Source organism: Schistocerca cancellata, chromosome 5 (assembly GCF_023864275.1).
Source record: "Schistocerca cancellata isolate TAMUIC-IGC-003103 chromosome 5, iqSchCanc2.1, whole genome shotgun sequence".
Taxonomy (NCBI): Eukaryota; Metazoa; Arthropoda; class Insecta; order Orthoptera; family Acrididae; genus Schistocerca; species Schistocerca cancellata.
This window is the reverse complement of record NC_064630.1, coordinates 367,032,554-367,048,511: the sequence shown is the minus strand read 5'-3', so window position 1 is coordinate 367,048,511 and position 15,958 is coordinate 367,032,554. Positions and strand designations below refer to the sequence as shown.

At 41.6% G+C, this 15,958-nt stretch overlaps 1 protein-coding gene across 1 annotated transcript in view; it reads left to right on the top strand.

The window, feature by feature from the left end:
- The window catches only part of LOC126187998 (kynurenine 3-monooxygenase-like), a 183,445-nt gene that overhangs the window by 125,355 nt on the left and 42,132 nt on the right, over positions 1 to 15,958 (top strand). Inside the window, exon 7 of the mRNA XM_049929407.1 lies at positions 13,338 to 13,589. Within this exon, the coding sequence (XP_049785364.1) occupies positions 13,338 to 13,589 (252 nt within the window). The remainder of the gene's footprint in view (positions 1 to 13,337; positions 13,590 to 15,958) is intronic.

Here is a 15,958-nt window from a genome sequence, read left to right as displayed (position 1 = left end):
AGCTTTGACGCTTTTCAACACTTGCATTTTCCGTACAGTAATATTTCTGTTTTGTCATACATGATCTTTCTGTACGCAATGGTTTAAAATCAAAAACACTTCGGCACCGGCTTAATGGAAGCACCGCTCGTTGAACGTCCTGGTTTTTCATTTTGTTCTGCCTGATGTTCATCAGGAAGTTCATTAGCAATTTCTGTGAGATGACCTTTACCAGGTGTAGAAGCATGAAACTAGAGTTTGGTTGCAATAATTACACGTCTTTTGTTTGAAACTGATAGACAATGTTTTATTCAAAATACTCTCCATTGCTATTTATACATTTCTTCCACCTCTCCGGCAGGCTATGAATGCCCAAAAAAAAAAAAAAAAAAAAAAAAAAAAAAAAAAAAAAAAAAAAAAAAAAGTTCTTGTTGCTTCTTGTGAATCGAACCAGCCAATGAGACAGTAATGGAAACAGATGATAAACGGACAGAGCCAAGTCTGGATAATAAGCCGCATGCCCTACTAGTATTTCTCAAATGAACACCTCGATAGTTTCCCTGACCCATCTTGCTGTGTGTGATGAGGCGTTTTCACGGAGCAATATCACTTTGTGTTGACGTTTTCCACATTCTGGTCGCTTTTCAAGTAATGCTCGATTTAAATCGATCATTTTCTCTTGGTAGCGATCAGTGTTAACGGTTTTATCAGGTTTTAGCAGCTCATAATAGATGACACCCCTCTGATCCCAGCAAACACAGTGCATTGTCTTCTTTCCAAAGCGATTTGGTCTTGCAATGGATGACGATGGTTTGCCTGGATTCACCCACGGTTTATGACGCTTAGGATTCTCAAAATATATCAATTTTTCATCACCTGTCACTATTCGATGGAGAAACGACTTTCTTTTGTATCTGGTGAACAGCATTTCACAAGTGGTCTTTCAATTTGCCTGGTGTCTTTCATTCAGTTCATGCGCTACCCATTTTCTCACTTTCTGCGCCTTTTCCATAGCTTTCAACCGAAGAGAAAAGGCTTTCTGCGTCACATTCAATTGTTCCGCGAGTTCCCGTTGAGTTTGGGTATCATCTTCATCCAATAATGCGTACAATTCGATGTCTTCGAACTTATTAGGTAGTTTCTCGCGCTCGTCATTTCTCAAGTAAGAATCATCATTTTTGAATATATTGAACAACTCGAAAGTCTGTGTTTTCCCAAGAGCATGTTCGCCAAAAGCTTTGACTAGCATTCGATGCGATTCTGCAACAGCTTTCTTCAAATGATAACAGAGAACCAATGCTGTCTACAAATTGTAGTTCAGAGGCACAAAACTCGACATGTTCACGAGTTTGAAATACACTCCTGGAAATGGAAAAAAGAACACATTGACACCGGTGTGTCAGACCCACCATACTTGCTCCGGACACTGCGAGAGGGCTGTACAAGCAATGATCACACGCACGGCACAGCGGACACAGCAGGAACCGCGGTGTTGGCCGTCGAATGGCGCTAGCTGCGCAGCATTTGTGCACCGCCGCCGTCAGTGTCAGCCAGTTTGCCGTGGCATACGGAGCTCCATCGCAGTCTTTAACACTGGTAGCATGCCGCGACAGCGTGGACGTGAACCGTATGTGCAGTTGACGGACTTTGAGCGAGGGCGTATAGTGGGCATGCGGGAGGCCGGGTGGACGTACCGCCGAATTGCTCAACACGTGGGGCGTGAGGTCTCCACAGTACATCGATGTTGTCGCCAGTGGTCGGCGGAAGGTGGACGTGCCCGTCGACCTGGTACCGGACCGCAGCGACGCACGGATGCACGCCAAGACCGTAGGATCCTACGCAGTGCCGTAGGGGACCGCACCGCCACTTCCCAGCAAATTAGGGACACTGTTGCTCCTGGGGTATCGGCGAGGACCATTCGCAACCGTCTCCATGAAGCTGGGCTACGGTCCCACACACCGTTAGGCCGTCTTCCGCTCACGCCCCAACATCGTGCAGCCCGCCTCCAGTGGTGTCGCGACAGGCGTGAATGGAGGGACGAATGGAGACGTGTCGTCTTCAGCGATGAGAGTCGCTTCTGCCTTGGTGCCAATGATGGTCGTATGCGTGTTTGGCGCCGTGCAGGTGAGCGCCACAATCAGGACTGCATACGACCGAGGCACACAGGGCCAACACCCGGCATCATGGTGTGGGGAGCGATCTCCTACACTGGCCGTACACCACTGGTGATCGTCAAGGGGACACTGAATAGTGCACGGTACATCCAAACCGTCATCGAACCCATCGTTCTACCATTCCTAGACCGGCAAGGGAACTTGCTGTTCCAACAGGACAATGCACGTCCGCATGTATCCCGTGCCACCCAACATGCTCTAGAAGGTGTAAGTCAACTACCCTGGCCAGCAAGATCTCCGGATCTGTCCCCCATTGAGCATGTTTGGGACTGGAGGAAGCGTCGTCTCACGCGGTCTGCACGTCCAGCACGAACGCTGGTCCAACTGAGGCGCCAGGTGGAAATGGCATGGCAAGCCGTTCCACAGGACTACATCCAGCATCTCTACGATCGTCTCCATGGGAGAATAGCAGCCTGCATTGCTGCGAAAGGTGGATATACACTGTACTAGTGCCGACATTGTGCATTCTCTGTTGCCTGTCTCTATGTGCCTGTGGTTCTGTCAGTGTGATCATGTGATGTACCTGACCCCAGGAATGTGTCAATAAAGTTTCCCCTTCCTGGGACAATGAATTCACGGTGTTCTTATTTCAATTTCCAGGAGTGTAGATACCGATGTATGGGACTTGCTTTACTGCGTGTTGACATTAGTCATCAACCGTTGCGGGAAGCAGATGGCGCTGCAGACATGGTCTCACGGGCCCTACACTGACGGCTACTGCCATCTATAGGGAAATTCCGGTTTCTTAATTCTACACCTGCTAAATGCTGCAATTTGAGCAGGACCACTTCCAATTCCGGCATTATCTGTAACAAGAACAGCATTCATGGTTTCCGCGGCAGCAAAATCGCCTTCTTTGAACACAAGAGGATCATAGGGTTTGATCCCACATGTTTTGAATCCATTAACAAAGTTAACCCTGTAGCTGCTTCGAAATAAGCAGTGCTCAGTAGCTCACCAAGATTTTTGTCAGTAATGGAATGGGTTATCTTTAATTTCTGACCATCCAGTTCTTACAAGCAGCAGGAAAGGGGAGTCACTGGTAGGTCTAACATAAAGATTCAAATGCTTCAAAAAAAATGTTGTTCCATTGCTCCACTCATTATCACTGCAATGTCCAAGGGTTCCTGGTGGTTCTTTTTCAACAAGTTCAGGTAGCATCTGATTCCATGTGAAAACGAGAAAGAGATGAGGTAGTATCCTGTTGCTTTAATGCGATGAAATACAGTAACGTTGTTCTCTCTCTGCTCATATGATTCTAGCAACTCCCTCAGTTCCTGTGGGTGAAACGACGTTTGGTAGCTTATTACACACAGTGGACAATCCAGATTCATCTGCATTGTAAATGATAGATGCAGGACATTTATACTTTTCCCGCATTTCTTTTAAAATTAAGAAAAAATTGTCCACACTTTTCTTGTTGAAACAAATTTATCTGGCGATTCATCTTGCCTCTAGTTTCATAAAATTTGACAACCAATCCTCTCCCAACATGCTGCTCAGCGGGTGAGCTGACATCATGGGCTCGAACCTTCAGACAGCATAGCCATTTTATTACAGATACTGTATTTAGATTCCTTGGTACTGAATGATGGTAGAGGTATCTCACATTGTTCGCGTATTCAAACACAAGTCTTCTGCACTGATGCTTCATCATAGCAAAAAAACATTGTCAGTGGCTGTTAAACAGATCTTCAAACTATCTAGTTGCGTTGTGTTGAATACTTCAGGGAATTTTCGACCATGAATAGGCATCTCTTTGTTCTAATTTAAAATTTATGTATCATTTGGGCTATAGACACACACACACACACACACACACACACACACACACACACACACACACACCACAAGCACGCAAATATGTAAGCACATACAATTCTTGTTTCATCATTTTTCTTCAAACAGGTACAATCTGTTGCTTCGTGAATACCATAAGCATTTGCTGCAACTGAGCAATTAATTATTTCCTCTTTAACGTCTGTAATAGAGCAACCACCTTATTTTTATCCCATTCTACTATAGTAGACGTTATAAATAATTCCTCAACATATCTGAAAAGTCATGTGCCATAAATTAATAAAATTTCACAGAAGTCAGAGCTATAAAATTTTCTTTTGTCAAGACCCCTTAGAAACAGTTTGTGGCCTATAAAACTCATAAAATCACAAATCAGAAGCGCATATAATAATCAAATGATAACAGTAGAAAACAAGTGGGTCAAGATGTCAATTTGCCCCCCTCATGAGGCCCCCAATTATCTATTTTCAAAGTCGTTGAATCTGATGTAGAATTAACAAGACTAGGATACGAATAAATAGTGACTGTGAAACACATACTGTCTGAGATAGTAATTCACAGCAAAGAATAACCAAATATCACACCCGTTAGACCACAAGAGCTTATGGTGGAAATCTAATGTACTCAGCTGATGTAGAAAACAAGCACATAACGCATACTGAATTGGCGGGAGCGCAGTGTGCGATTTGCAGGGGGGGATGGGGGGGGGGATTTCCCCCCCCCTCTGCATCAAACCATCCCCTCCTCTGGTTTTAGTTTATGCTTCCCAACCTGGGATGTTTATTTCCCACGCACTGGAGTAAAACTTTACATATAATTTAAATTTGTGGAACCGAACACTGAAAGTTTTTAATAAGTCTTACTATTAATACGTTTCAGTTTTCTATCATCAGAATAGGTACAACTTTTCACAAATGTGCCTCTACTTTTTGAATTCCCCTCGTATAACTGTACCTGTATGTAGATGATTTTGAAAATAAGGTTTACCTATAATGTACTTTTAAAGATATAACAAGGGATGGCTTTTCTGATAGTGCATACGCGTCAATAGTGAGTTTCGGCATTACCATCTATTTATAAATAGCTGTTTAACCATGCGTAACGCCACGGTCCAAGCTTGTAACATATATAATTCTACTAACCCCCTAAGAAATCCCCCCCCCACTGGTAAAAGCACAAATCGCACCCTGCGGGAGCGGCTCAATTGTTACAGATTTCAGTGTATCGATGTGAGAAGCTAGCAATATTCATAATGTGGTGCTACCTAGCAGAATAAACACGAACTATGTGATTAGTCATCTTTCCATATTCGTCAACGTGCCCCAGTCTCCCCTTACCTCTTCAAGAAGTTAATAATATTTATTCAACATCGAACTATCAAATACAATCCTTAGGAATAATACAATTTCTGGACATCATACAGATTTTCTTCTGAACACGCCAGTTTATAAAATTTGTTTGTATTAATAAATTGTACATTTTGATGAATTATACATTTGGTAACATACAAATAACAGTGTTACAAACATTTTTGTTATCAACATTAGATCTGTTGTGAGTTACTGAACACTATGAGACTGACACACTTACAAAGCACTTTCCATGAAGTTAAAGTACTCATCTAGGGGGTACAAAGGGTTTGCAATTATAATTCTTTTCAGCTAGTCTTTTAATTTGTTAGTAGAAAGGGCTGTGAAGCATTTTGGTAGGGTATTGGTTAGATTCAGCCCAGCATGAATTGCATTTTTTCGTATAAAGTTAGGCATTTTAAGTGCACTGTCACAATGACGTACATTCGTCACAAATTATCCATCACATTCAGAGAAGAGTAGCGATGTCCACAACTACTACACTAGAGGAAAAAGTAACCATTACTAGCATTATTAAGGCTATCAGTAGCAGGAGTTCAATACGTAGCAACAATTTTTTTATATATTTTACCCATTAACATAAAATGTCTGATAGGCAACAAAGCAGGTTTTAAATCTAACCTATGATAATTTCTCCTGGACCACTCTTTCTATTCGATGGACTAATTTCTATTTATTACTGATAACCTGCAAAAAAGAACTAGTTTTTAAGTGTACGGTAGTTGTATGACTAGCACTAAAAATAATGCGTTCGTTAATGTTGACACTAAACATGTATATATATCCAACAAACTGTCTCGTTCCTTTTCATTTTGATAAAAGAACTGTTCAAATAATTTTTGAAACATGTAACTAACTATGGTAACTAAATGAGGGACCTTTGAGGGGGCCTTTGCTGTTTCATTGTTTCATTCTCACACCTGTCAATGTCGCAGCGCAACTCATGATCACGCCAGAGGAGGGCATGGAACAGGAGGACTGAAAAGAGAAGGGCTGAATCTTCCAAGAGCTGTCAACAGTGTCAAGGGTTGCCAAAATTCTCCTGTTGCTGATGGCACTGTGAACTTGGTTTTAGAGCGTGAAATGTGTGCAAATGAAAGCCTCTGTCGGAAGGGGTAGTTTCATTGACGCCCTTTATGCCACCCTTGGAGACCCTTTTGTGTTGACTCTGAGCCGAAGCTCTCTGAGCGGTTTTCCTATGGCTAACCGTAAGAAAACCGCATGATTACAACACTGGGCTTTGCAATTGCAATCACCATCGCAAAGATGTCAAGAAAGGGTGTTAAATGAGGATAAGAGAAAGTGTGATACATTCATGGTGGCGTTGGGCAAAGTTGTTATGAAATTTGGTGTCAATGTCGCATCATTATCACACCTTAAACCTCACATGAACTTCTGAGCTGTAGACTTTTTTGCTTGTGTCGCGCTGATGTTTGAAGGGTCGCCAAGTCCAAGGATGACGTTGCAGGGCGCCCTGGTTTTGCATCACTACAGGTTTTAGGCACATAGGAGCGAAATGTCAAACTTCTGCGTTACAATGGGAGACAGTTAAGGGGTTTCGAAAAAGTGACCCTTTAACTGTTATGCAGTGTAGCCTACATCTACATCCAAACAAATACACAGCAAGCCACTGTGCAACGCATGGCCGTGGGTACGTCATTGCAATATTGATCCGTTTTCCTTCCATTTCTCTCTCATGCACTGATTGAGTAAAATAAATGATTGTCTTTGTACCTCCGTAGAGACCCTCATCTCTCTTATGTTTCGCAAAAAACACATCGCGTCTTCCTGAGGATTACTCTATTACTTATTCAAATGGTGTATAGATCTAGCAGTCACATGATACGGCTGCTTGCCAGGACAGCCACAACCAATCATGTAATGCTATTTTATCAGTAGTAGTGTTTTGGAAACCACATCTTTCATGGATGATTTACATTGTCTCAGCCTGGGATTGCTTCTACCTTGCCATTTATTATTGCCACTAATTACCATAGCTATGTCATTCACCAGTCAAGACTGGACAAATTGCGTCAGTGTTACAATGTTACGATTATACAGCATTGTAATACAAAACCCAATTAGCATAATCATGTATAATAATACAGAACAAATTTACATAAGTACAGCATAACACTTAATGACATAGAGATTAAGAAATTTTTAACAAGTACATGTTCACTTCATTTCATATGGCAGTGCATTGTTTAGGAAGTCCTATTTGCTGTTTCACTGTCAAAGGATTCATTTAAACTGTACAGTGGTTTTTGGCATAGGTTTTGTGAGATCTTTCCCCGAAATTTCACCAACTTCATGGGCTGCATTTTAGTATTTAGATGGTTGAACATTTTAATTGCTGCTGTTGGAAAACTGTCCCTTGTCATAGAGAGTGGACAGCTTGGGATATCATTGTCTTCCTTACTGCACATGTTATAATTTTGGATGTCATTCCTGTTGGTAAATGTTCCATAACTTTCTTTGCCCTACATGAGATAGGAAAGTGTCATCACTCCTAGATGTGTGAAGATGAGTTTGCATAGGTCCAGTTTCCTGCTTGATGTTATGATTCTTATTGCTTTTTTCTAAATACCTTTATACTTTGTGTGTATGATTTTTCAGGACCACTTGTGTATTATTTATTACAGGTAGCTTGTCACCTGCAAACAAACAATGTCAAAGAGAAATTTTGTGTAAAGGTATTAACAAAAAGAAATAAATTATTGTTTGAACTAAATATCCTCATAAGTTTGTAATCATTTAGTAAAAATGTTGCACATCACAGATTAAATAAAATGGAAACCCACTGATGATGGCCCAGTGGTGCTGAAACATGTTTGGGAACTTGGAAAAAATGGTGTTTTGCATAACTGGTGGACCTTACACCCTACAATTTTAACTGCAAACAAGGTAAACACAAGGAGCTAAAAATCCAAATGATGAAATTTTCTCATGTTGGTCACACCACTATTTTAACAAAATTGACATTGAAAGTTCAGATACTGCAAATTATGCACAAAAGTGGGATTCCAGAAAAGCTTACTGATGAACATAAAGACCAAAAAATGTCAAGTAGACAAGCATTTTTGGACTGCAGTCAACAAGCTGGAGATGATTCGTTTTTCCTTTTTCTTGTGGCTTACAAGACATGGATATCCTACATCGATGCATAATCGAAACAATGGTCAATAAAGTGGTGACATTCAACTTTGCCAAAAGCAAAATATTCATTACTCAGGTCAAAAAAGGACACCTACAATTTTGTGGGCTAAGTAGGATGTTCTTTTGGTTAATTTTTTGGAATAGTGGTCAGCAGTTACAGCTGATGTGTACTGAAAAATATTCGTTGAAGTGGGACATGCGATCCAAAATCAACAGTGCAGGAACTGTAGCCCAGAATAGTGAACCTCCATGACTACAAATGTCCACAGACAGTTGCACTTATCAAGGATTAGATTCGATATTCTGTGAATTAACTTTCCTAGCACTTGAAACAATGGTTTGGTGAGCAATGATTTGTAGATGCCAACGACCTCAAGATTGCCATTGTAAACTGCTGTAGTCCTCAGGTGGAGAAATTCTATGCATGGGTTTGAAGTGTGGAATGATTGGCTGGACACCCACCCCGTAACCCTGTATCACTGTTGTCAACCTTTCTCCCAAAACTCTGGCCCCTGCAGAAGTCTGACTACTTTCTAAGGGCCTCACCTTTAGCCTCTAACATGGCATGTCACTGAGTGGAATGTAAGAGCATAAAACTAACACTTTTATATACATAACCAGTTGTGCAATGCATTTTTATTAACAATAAAACCTTGCTGACTTATTCCACTTTCCACATTCCCAAAAACTTCATCCCTCCATGAACACGCTGCTCCTGAATACCCACTCTGTAACACTCTTTTCAACCTTTTGTGCCAAAACGTGTCCCCTGCAAAAGTCTCATCACTTTCTAAAGGCCTCACCTTCAGCCTTAAACATAAGTTCAGATGTGCTAGACTTGTAAATGACATTCTTTTTCGTTACTCATTCTTTACTGTGGAAACACATATCACTGACACCAGCCAACCGGAACCCCACACAGAATTTTGTTTAAAACAGTTCCAACCTTCCCTCCAACCATGATCCTCCTGCCCTTGCATCCAATCATCCCCTGGCAACCTTTCAGGAGCTAACCTGGACTCACCTTTCTTTCCTAAATCCCTCTCTATAGAGTCCAACATCACTTCTAAAGAACGGCTAGCTTTATGTAACCTGAAAACCAATCCAAGCCTTATTATCAATCCCACAGTTGTCTTGGATCATAGTGACTATGTGGCTGAGGGTCTCCACCAACTTTCTGACACTTTGCACACAAACCTTACAACCATGATGCTATCCCAAGATTCCAGTAGCACCTCCACAGCCCCTCGAGGCCTTAGGTCCACCCCGAAACCTAACACCTGAATCCTTCTCTCTCCTCACAGTAGCAACGTCCTGCACTCCTACCTTCTGTGTACTCCCCAAACACAACCCCCATGTCTCTCTACTGGTCATCCCATTGTGGCTGGGTACAATGCTCCCATAGAATGAACCTCTGGCTTTGTTGACCAACACCTTCAAACTACTGTTCAAAACTTTCCATCCTACATTCAAGGAACAGCTCACTTCCTTCACCACTTTTCCACAATTTCTGTCCCATTGCCACCAGACTCCTAGTACATTGCTGTGGATGTGATGTCTTTATACGTCCCTCATGTCCATGGCCTTGCTGTGATGAAACACACCTTTCCCAACGTCCTCCAGATACCAACCCAACAACTCTTTCATAGACTCCTAGAAAACCACATCCTGACCCACAATTCTTTTACTTTTGAAGGCCAAATCTGTAAATGAATCCATTTTATTGCCATGGGTACTCACACTGAACCATCCTATGCCAACTTATTTATAGGCCATCTGGAGGAATCCTTCCTATTCAGTCAGCACCTAAAACCCCTTGTCCGGTTCAGATTCATTCATGACATTTTCATGATCTGGACTCATGGCAGGAACAACCTTTACTCTTTCCTCTATAACTTCAGCACCTACTCACGAAACTTCTTCACCTGATCTGTCTCAACTCAACACAGTCACCTTCATAGACATTTGATCTCCTCCTCTCAGATAGCCCCATAAACAAATCTTTTTTTATCAAGTGCACCAACAACCATAAGTATCCCCACAGCTGTCAACATTCCATGTCAAAAAGTCTCTTCCTTACAGCCTCATCACCTGTCAATGTATTACCTGGAGTAGAAATCAGGAGCATTTATTGACATACAGTATCCTATCCAGTGCATCCACAAACATATCTCCCATGCTATCTGCTCCTCTGACATCAGTTAACCTGTTAACCAGCCACTGACCAGCACTACTCTGCTTATCCAGTATCACCATGGCCTTGAAAAGCTCAACTACATCCTTCACCAGGGCTTTGACTATATCTTGTCATGCCCTGAGGGGGAGGATATTCTACCCACATTACCCAAAGTTATGTTAGGCTGCCCATTCAACCTACAGAATATCCTTATCATGCCTATTCCAATCCTGCTCTCAATCCTGTAATCTATGGTTCATCCCCTTACGGTTGACCTGGATGCAAGACTTGTCCTATACTTTCACTCACCATCTCCTGTCCGCCGCTCATGGTCTCGCAGTAGCGTTCTCGCTTCCCGAGCACGGGGTCCCGGGTTCGATTCCCGGCGGGGTCAGGGATTTTCACCTGCCTCGAGATGACTGGGTGTTTGTGTTGTCCTCATCATTTCATCATCATCCAGGAAAGTGGCAAAATTGGACTGAGCAAAGGTTGGGAGATTGTACGGGCGCTGATCACCACGCAGTTGAGCGCCCCACAAACCAAACATCATCATCATCATCATCATCACCATCTCCTACCACAATCCAATCACTGGCATTTCCTATCCAATAAAAAGATGGACGTGTGAAATCAGCCATGTCATATATCACAAATACTGCAATTATTGTTTGGCATTCTTTGTGGGCATTACAAGTAACTAAATTTCTATTCATGTGAATGGCTACCACCAGACTGTGGCAGATCACAAATTTGACCATCCAGTTGCCAAATGTGTTGTGCACCATAATGCAAATGACTTCAACAGTTACTTCCACAATGCAAGTTGTTTGGATACTTCCTTCCATCACTAATTTCTCTGAACTATGCAAGTGGAAATTGCCTCTCCACCATATCCTGCACTCATGCCCCTCTGGCCTAAATCTCTACTGACCTGTTTCCTAATGCTTTTCCTTGCCTTTTCCCTTCTCTCTTCTTCCTACACCACTCCTTCCCCATCCAGATCATATACTGCCTTTTCCTCGCCACTCTTCCTCCCCTGACATGTGGGGATTCTCTCTCTCTCTCTCTCTCGCTCTCTCTCTCTCTCTCTCTCTCTCTCTCTCTCTCTCTTCCCCCCCTCTCCTTCTCTCCCTCTCATTCCCTTCCCCCTCCCCATCCTCTCTCCTTTCTCTCTTCTATCTCTGTGTCCTTCCTCATCTCCATCTTTCTCTCCTTTCCTCCCCTCCCTTTTTCACCTTCTCCCTCACTCCACAGTTTAAACTCCTTTCGTCTTGTTGTACAGCTGCTGAGTCATTTGTTGACTGCCCTGTCTTGCACTAACCCATTACTTCCTCCGCGTCTTATGCATCCTTCCCTACCCCTTCCCCACCTCCATCTGCCCAGACTACTACTATCAATAATTAACAATTAATCTTGCCATGGCCATGGGTGTGTGCATCTGGATAACTGTGTGGTTGTGTGAGTAAATACATGTACTTCCACCAGACGGAACGAGAGCTTGAAAGCTAGTGTAAATACTTTTTTCTGTTGCATATTTCTATACACCACACATCAGTTAGTTATACAGGGTGTTACAAAAAGGTATGGCCAAACTTTCAGGAAACATTCCTCACACACAAAGAGTTATGTGGACATGTGTCCGGAAACGCTTACTTTCCATGTTAGAGCTCATTTTATTACTTCTCTTCAAATCACATTAATCATGGAATGGAAACACTCAGCAACAGAATGTACCAGTGTGACTTCAAACACTTTGTTACAGGAAATGTTCAAAATGTCCTCAGTTAGCGAGGATACATGCATCCACCCTCCGTCGCATGGAATCCCTGATGCGCTGATGCAGCCCTGGAGAATCGCGTACTGTATCACAGCCGTCCACAATACAAGCACGAAGAGTCTCTACATTTGGTACCGGGGTTGCGTAGACAAGAGCTTTCAAATGCCCCCATAAATGAAAGTCAAGAGGGTTGAGGTTAGGAGAGCGTGGAGGCCATGGAATTGGTCCACCTCTACCAATCCATCAGTCACGGAATCTGTTGTTGAGAAGCGTACGAACACTTCGACTGAAATGTGCAGGAGCTCCATCGTGCATGAACCAGATGTTGTGTTGTACTTGTAAAGGCACATGTTCTAGCAGCATAGGTATAGTATCCCGTATGAAATCACGATAACGTGCTCCATTGAGTGTAGGTGGACGGAACTAAAATGAGCTCTAACATGAAAATTAAGCATTTCCGGACACATGTCCACATAACATCTTTTCTTTATTTGTGTGTGAGGAATGTTTCCTGAAAGTTTGGCCGTACCTTTTTGTAACACCCTGTATATGAGTGGTTGTCTTTCCTTTTATTTTACATTTCCACCCAGGAATTTTCATCATTGTTATGGATTTATATTAAAATGATTTGCTAATTGGATAACAAGTACTGCATCATATGTGAAACTGATGTCCGTAATTAGTTATTCTACACTCAGCCAACACTGATATACAGTGCAGTGAATGTAAAAACCTGTTATTTACAAGATCACTTTAATATCTTGAAATCTAATATAAATGGAATGATAGTACGTTATTCACTACAAACAATTGCACAAACAAAGTAATTAGCTCACCCACAGCTTATATATTTTGGTAAATAAAATATTTTGTTTCTCAGTTATGCTGTCAAATGTCCACAGTTTGCAATGGCTGAACAGTACCTGCATGTTTGGCCCCGAGGTTCCTTTATGATGATTGCCCTGCCCAACCAGGACTGCTCATGGACTGTAACTCTCTTCATGTCCTTCGAACAATTTGAAGCACTTGACACAACCAAAGAACTGCTACACTTCTTTGGACAACACTTTCCTGATGCACTGCCACTCATTGGGACTGAGCGGTTAATCAAGGACTACTTTTCCACAAAGCCTTCACCACTCATCTCCATTAAGGTTTGTTGTGAATGCAAATAAATCATATTTTTACATCAAGAAGCCCTTGCCTCACTTTTAATTTATAAGCTTTTCAATGACTAATGCAAGGATGCAGCAGTAATCAGTGTCTTAATGTACAGTATATCAATGTATTGTTTGTTCCAATGGTAACAAGTTCCAAGGCTAGTCGGTGACTTAGCATCCTTTTTATACCTACATTGTTCTTTGCATTTTCTTATGAGCAATATTGGGCTGTTATTAACATAGAGGCAATACACATAGTTCATCAGTTTTTGACTATTGATAATTTTCTGAATGTAAGTCATAAACTCAGTACATTACTGAAAAGAAGCATAATATGCCCAGAATTGCGCATGTGAAAAGCATACATTCAGTGTTTGGTTGATGATATTTATTACATTCCTTGCAAAAGAGTTACTTTATGTTTATGTTGTAAATTGAAACTAGAACATGGCCTCCGAAAAAAGCCTGGAGTTGCTGGACAACACGGTATGAACTTTTTCCATTGTTCACGTTAAATCAATAACTGCCAGATACTTGAAGCAAAATGGCCCTAAACATCACTAGACCATTATTCTCAAACATGCTAATATTCTTTGTCCCTTTACTTTTAAGCTTGCGGCTCAGGATGTTAGTATGGTGATAGACAATGATTTTATGCAAAAAGTTGAAATTAAAAAAAAATATGCTTAATCAGCAGTAACTAGTTGTCACATCACATGGCAGAAAGTTAGCCAAATTGCGTAACATGGTTCTATATACTGTTGAGAAACAATCTGGGAAAGTAATAATGCTGGTTAATGGGAAAAAACGATTACATTGGAGAAAGTACAAAAAGGTGTAGGAAGCTGTCAAATCTATAATTGTCTGCATGCTAGCATTAATGTAAACATGTTTCTCATTAGTTTCATATCCATCTTGGAAAGCTGTGTCTCCAAATTACTAAACACAGTGGTACAGAACATAAAGGAAAATCACTACTGTCATGGTTATGACAGTGCCTTCGAAGTGGTGGTGGTGGTGGTGGTGGTGGTGGTGGGGAGGGGAGGGGGGCGGAAGGGGGAAGGGGTGACAGAGAAAAAAGAGAGAGGGAAACAGGCAGACTTACAAATTCACAATGCACAAAGTACTGAAATGGTAAGGAAGCATTGCAAAAAATAAAGAAATAAATGAAAACTAGGTATATGTATATCTGACTGAAATATACCATAATTGAATTAAAATTAAATATAATTAAAACTGAAATAAGAAAATAAGCAACAGAAGATGAAACTATTTCTACCAAAGAGGATGGGAATATTATAAAGGTTGTACATGTGTCATAGTTAGTATCAAAACAATGACAACTCCAGGTAGGATTATCAATAATGTCAGAAAAGACAGATTGCTACTTATCGTAAAGGAGATGGTTCTGAGCTGCTGGAGTTGACGTTCATGAGTGCATGTGGTATGCTTGCCTGTGTGTATGAATGAGTGTGTGTTTCTGTTTTGCTGATGAAGACTGTGGCCAAGAGCTTTGTGTAAGTGTCTTTTAATTGTGCCTGTCTGCAAATTAACACATGTTCTTTACAATATGTAGCAATCTACCTTTTACTACATTGTTGATGTAGCTAATAATAATTATTCTTTTAAAAATCAGTGTTGACATTGTTGCAGTTGCTTTAGAAGAGAAAGTAGAGCTGCACAGGAACTTCGGTGCAACTAAAATTTCTCTCAAATCACCTTCAAAAATAAGGCAAAAGGCATAAGTTAGTACGAGCAGGTTTGGTGTTTCCAAAGGCTATGAAGGTCTCCTCTAGATGGCCCTAGACTGGTTCAGGTTCATTGATGATATCTTCATGATCTGGACCCAGGGCCAAGACACCCTATCTTCATTCGTTTACAACCTCAACACCTTCTCTCCCATCCACTTCACACGGTTCTCCTCAGCCCAGCATGCCCCCTTCTGAGATGTTGACCTCCTCCTCTCTGATGGCTCCATCTGCACCTCTGTCCACACTGAACTCACCAACCACCAACAGTACCTGCATTTTAAAACAAATACTAACAAAGAGATAGAGGGGCTGGCCAGTACTTACCTCAGCTCAGTACAGCCGATAGATACACACAAAACAAAACCGAAAATTTATGTTCCTAGCTTTCGGAACAAATGTTCCTTCATCAGGGAGGAGAGAGGGGAAAGAAAGGGAAGAAGGGAAAGGAGATTCAGTTACTCACAACCCAGGTTATGAAGCAACAGGGAAAGGAAAATAGGGAGGGTAGCAAGGATGGAGGCATGGTTGTCAGAGGGAAGCCAAAGATATTCTACTGTAAGTACTGTGCCAGCTTCAAACCAGAGAGGATGCATACAGAAGTAAAGAGGTATA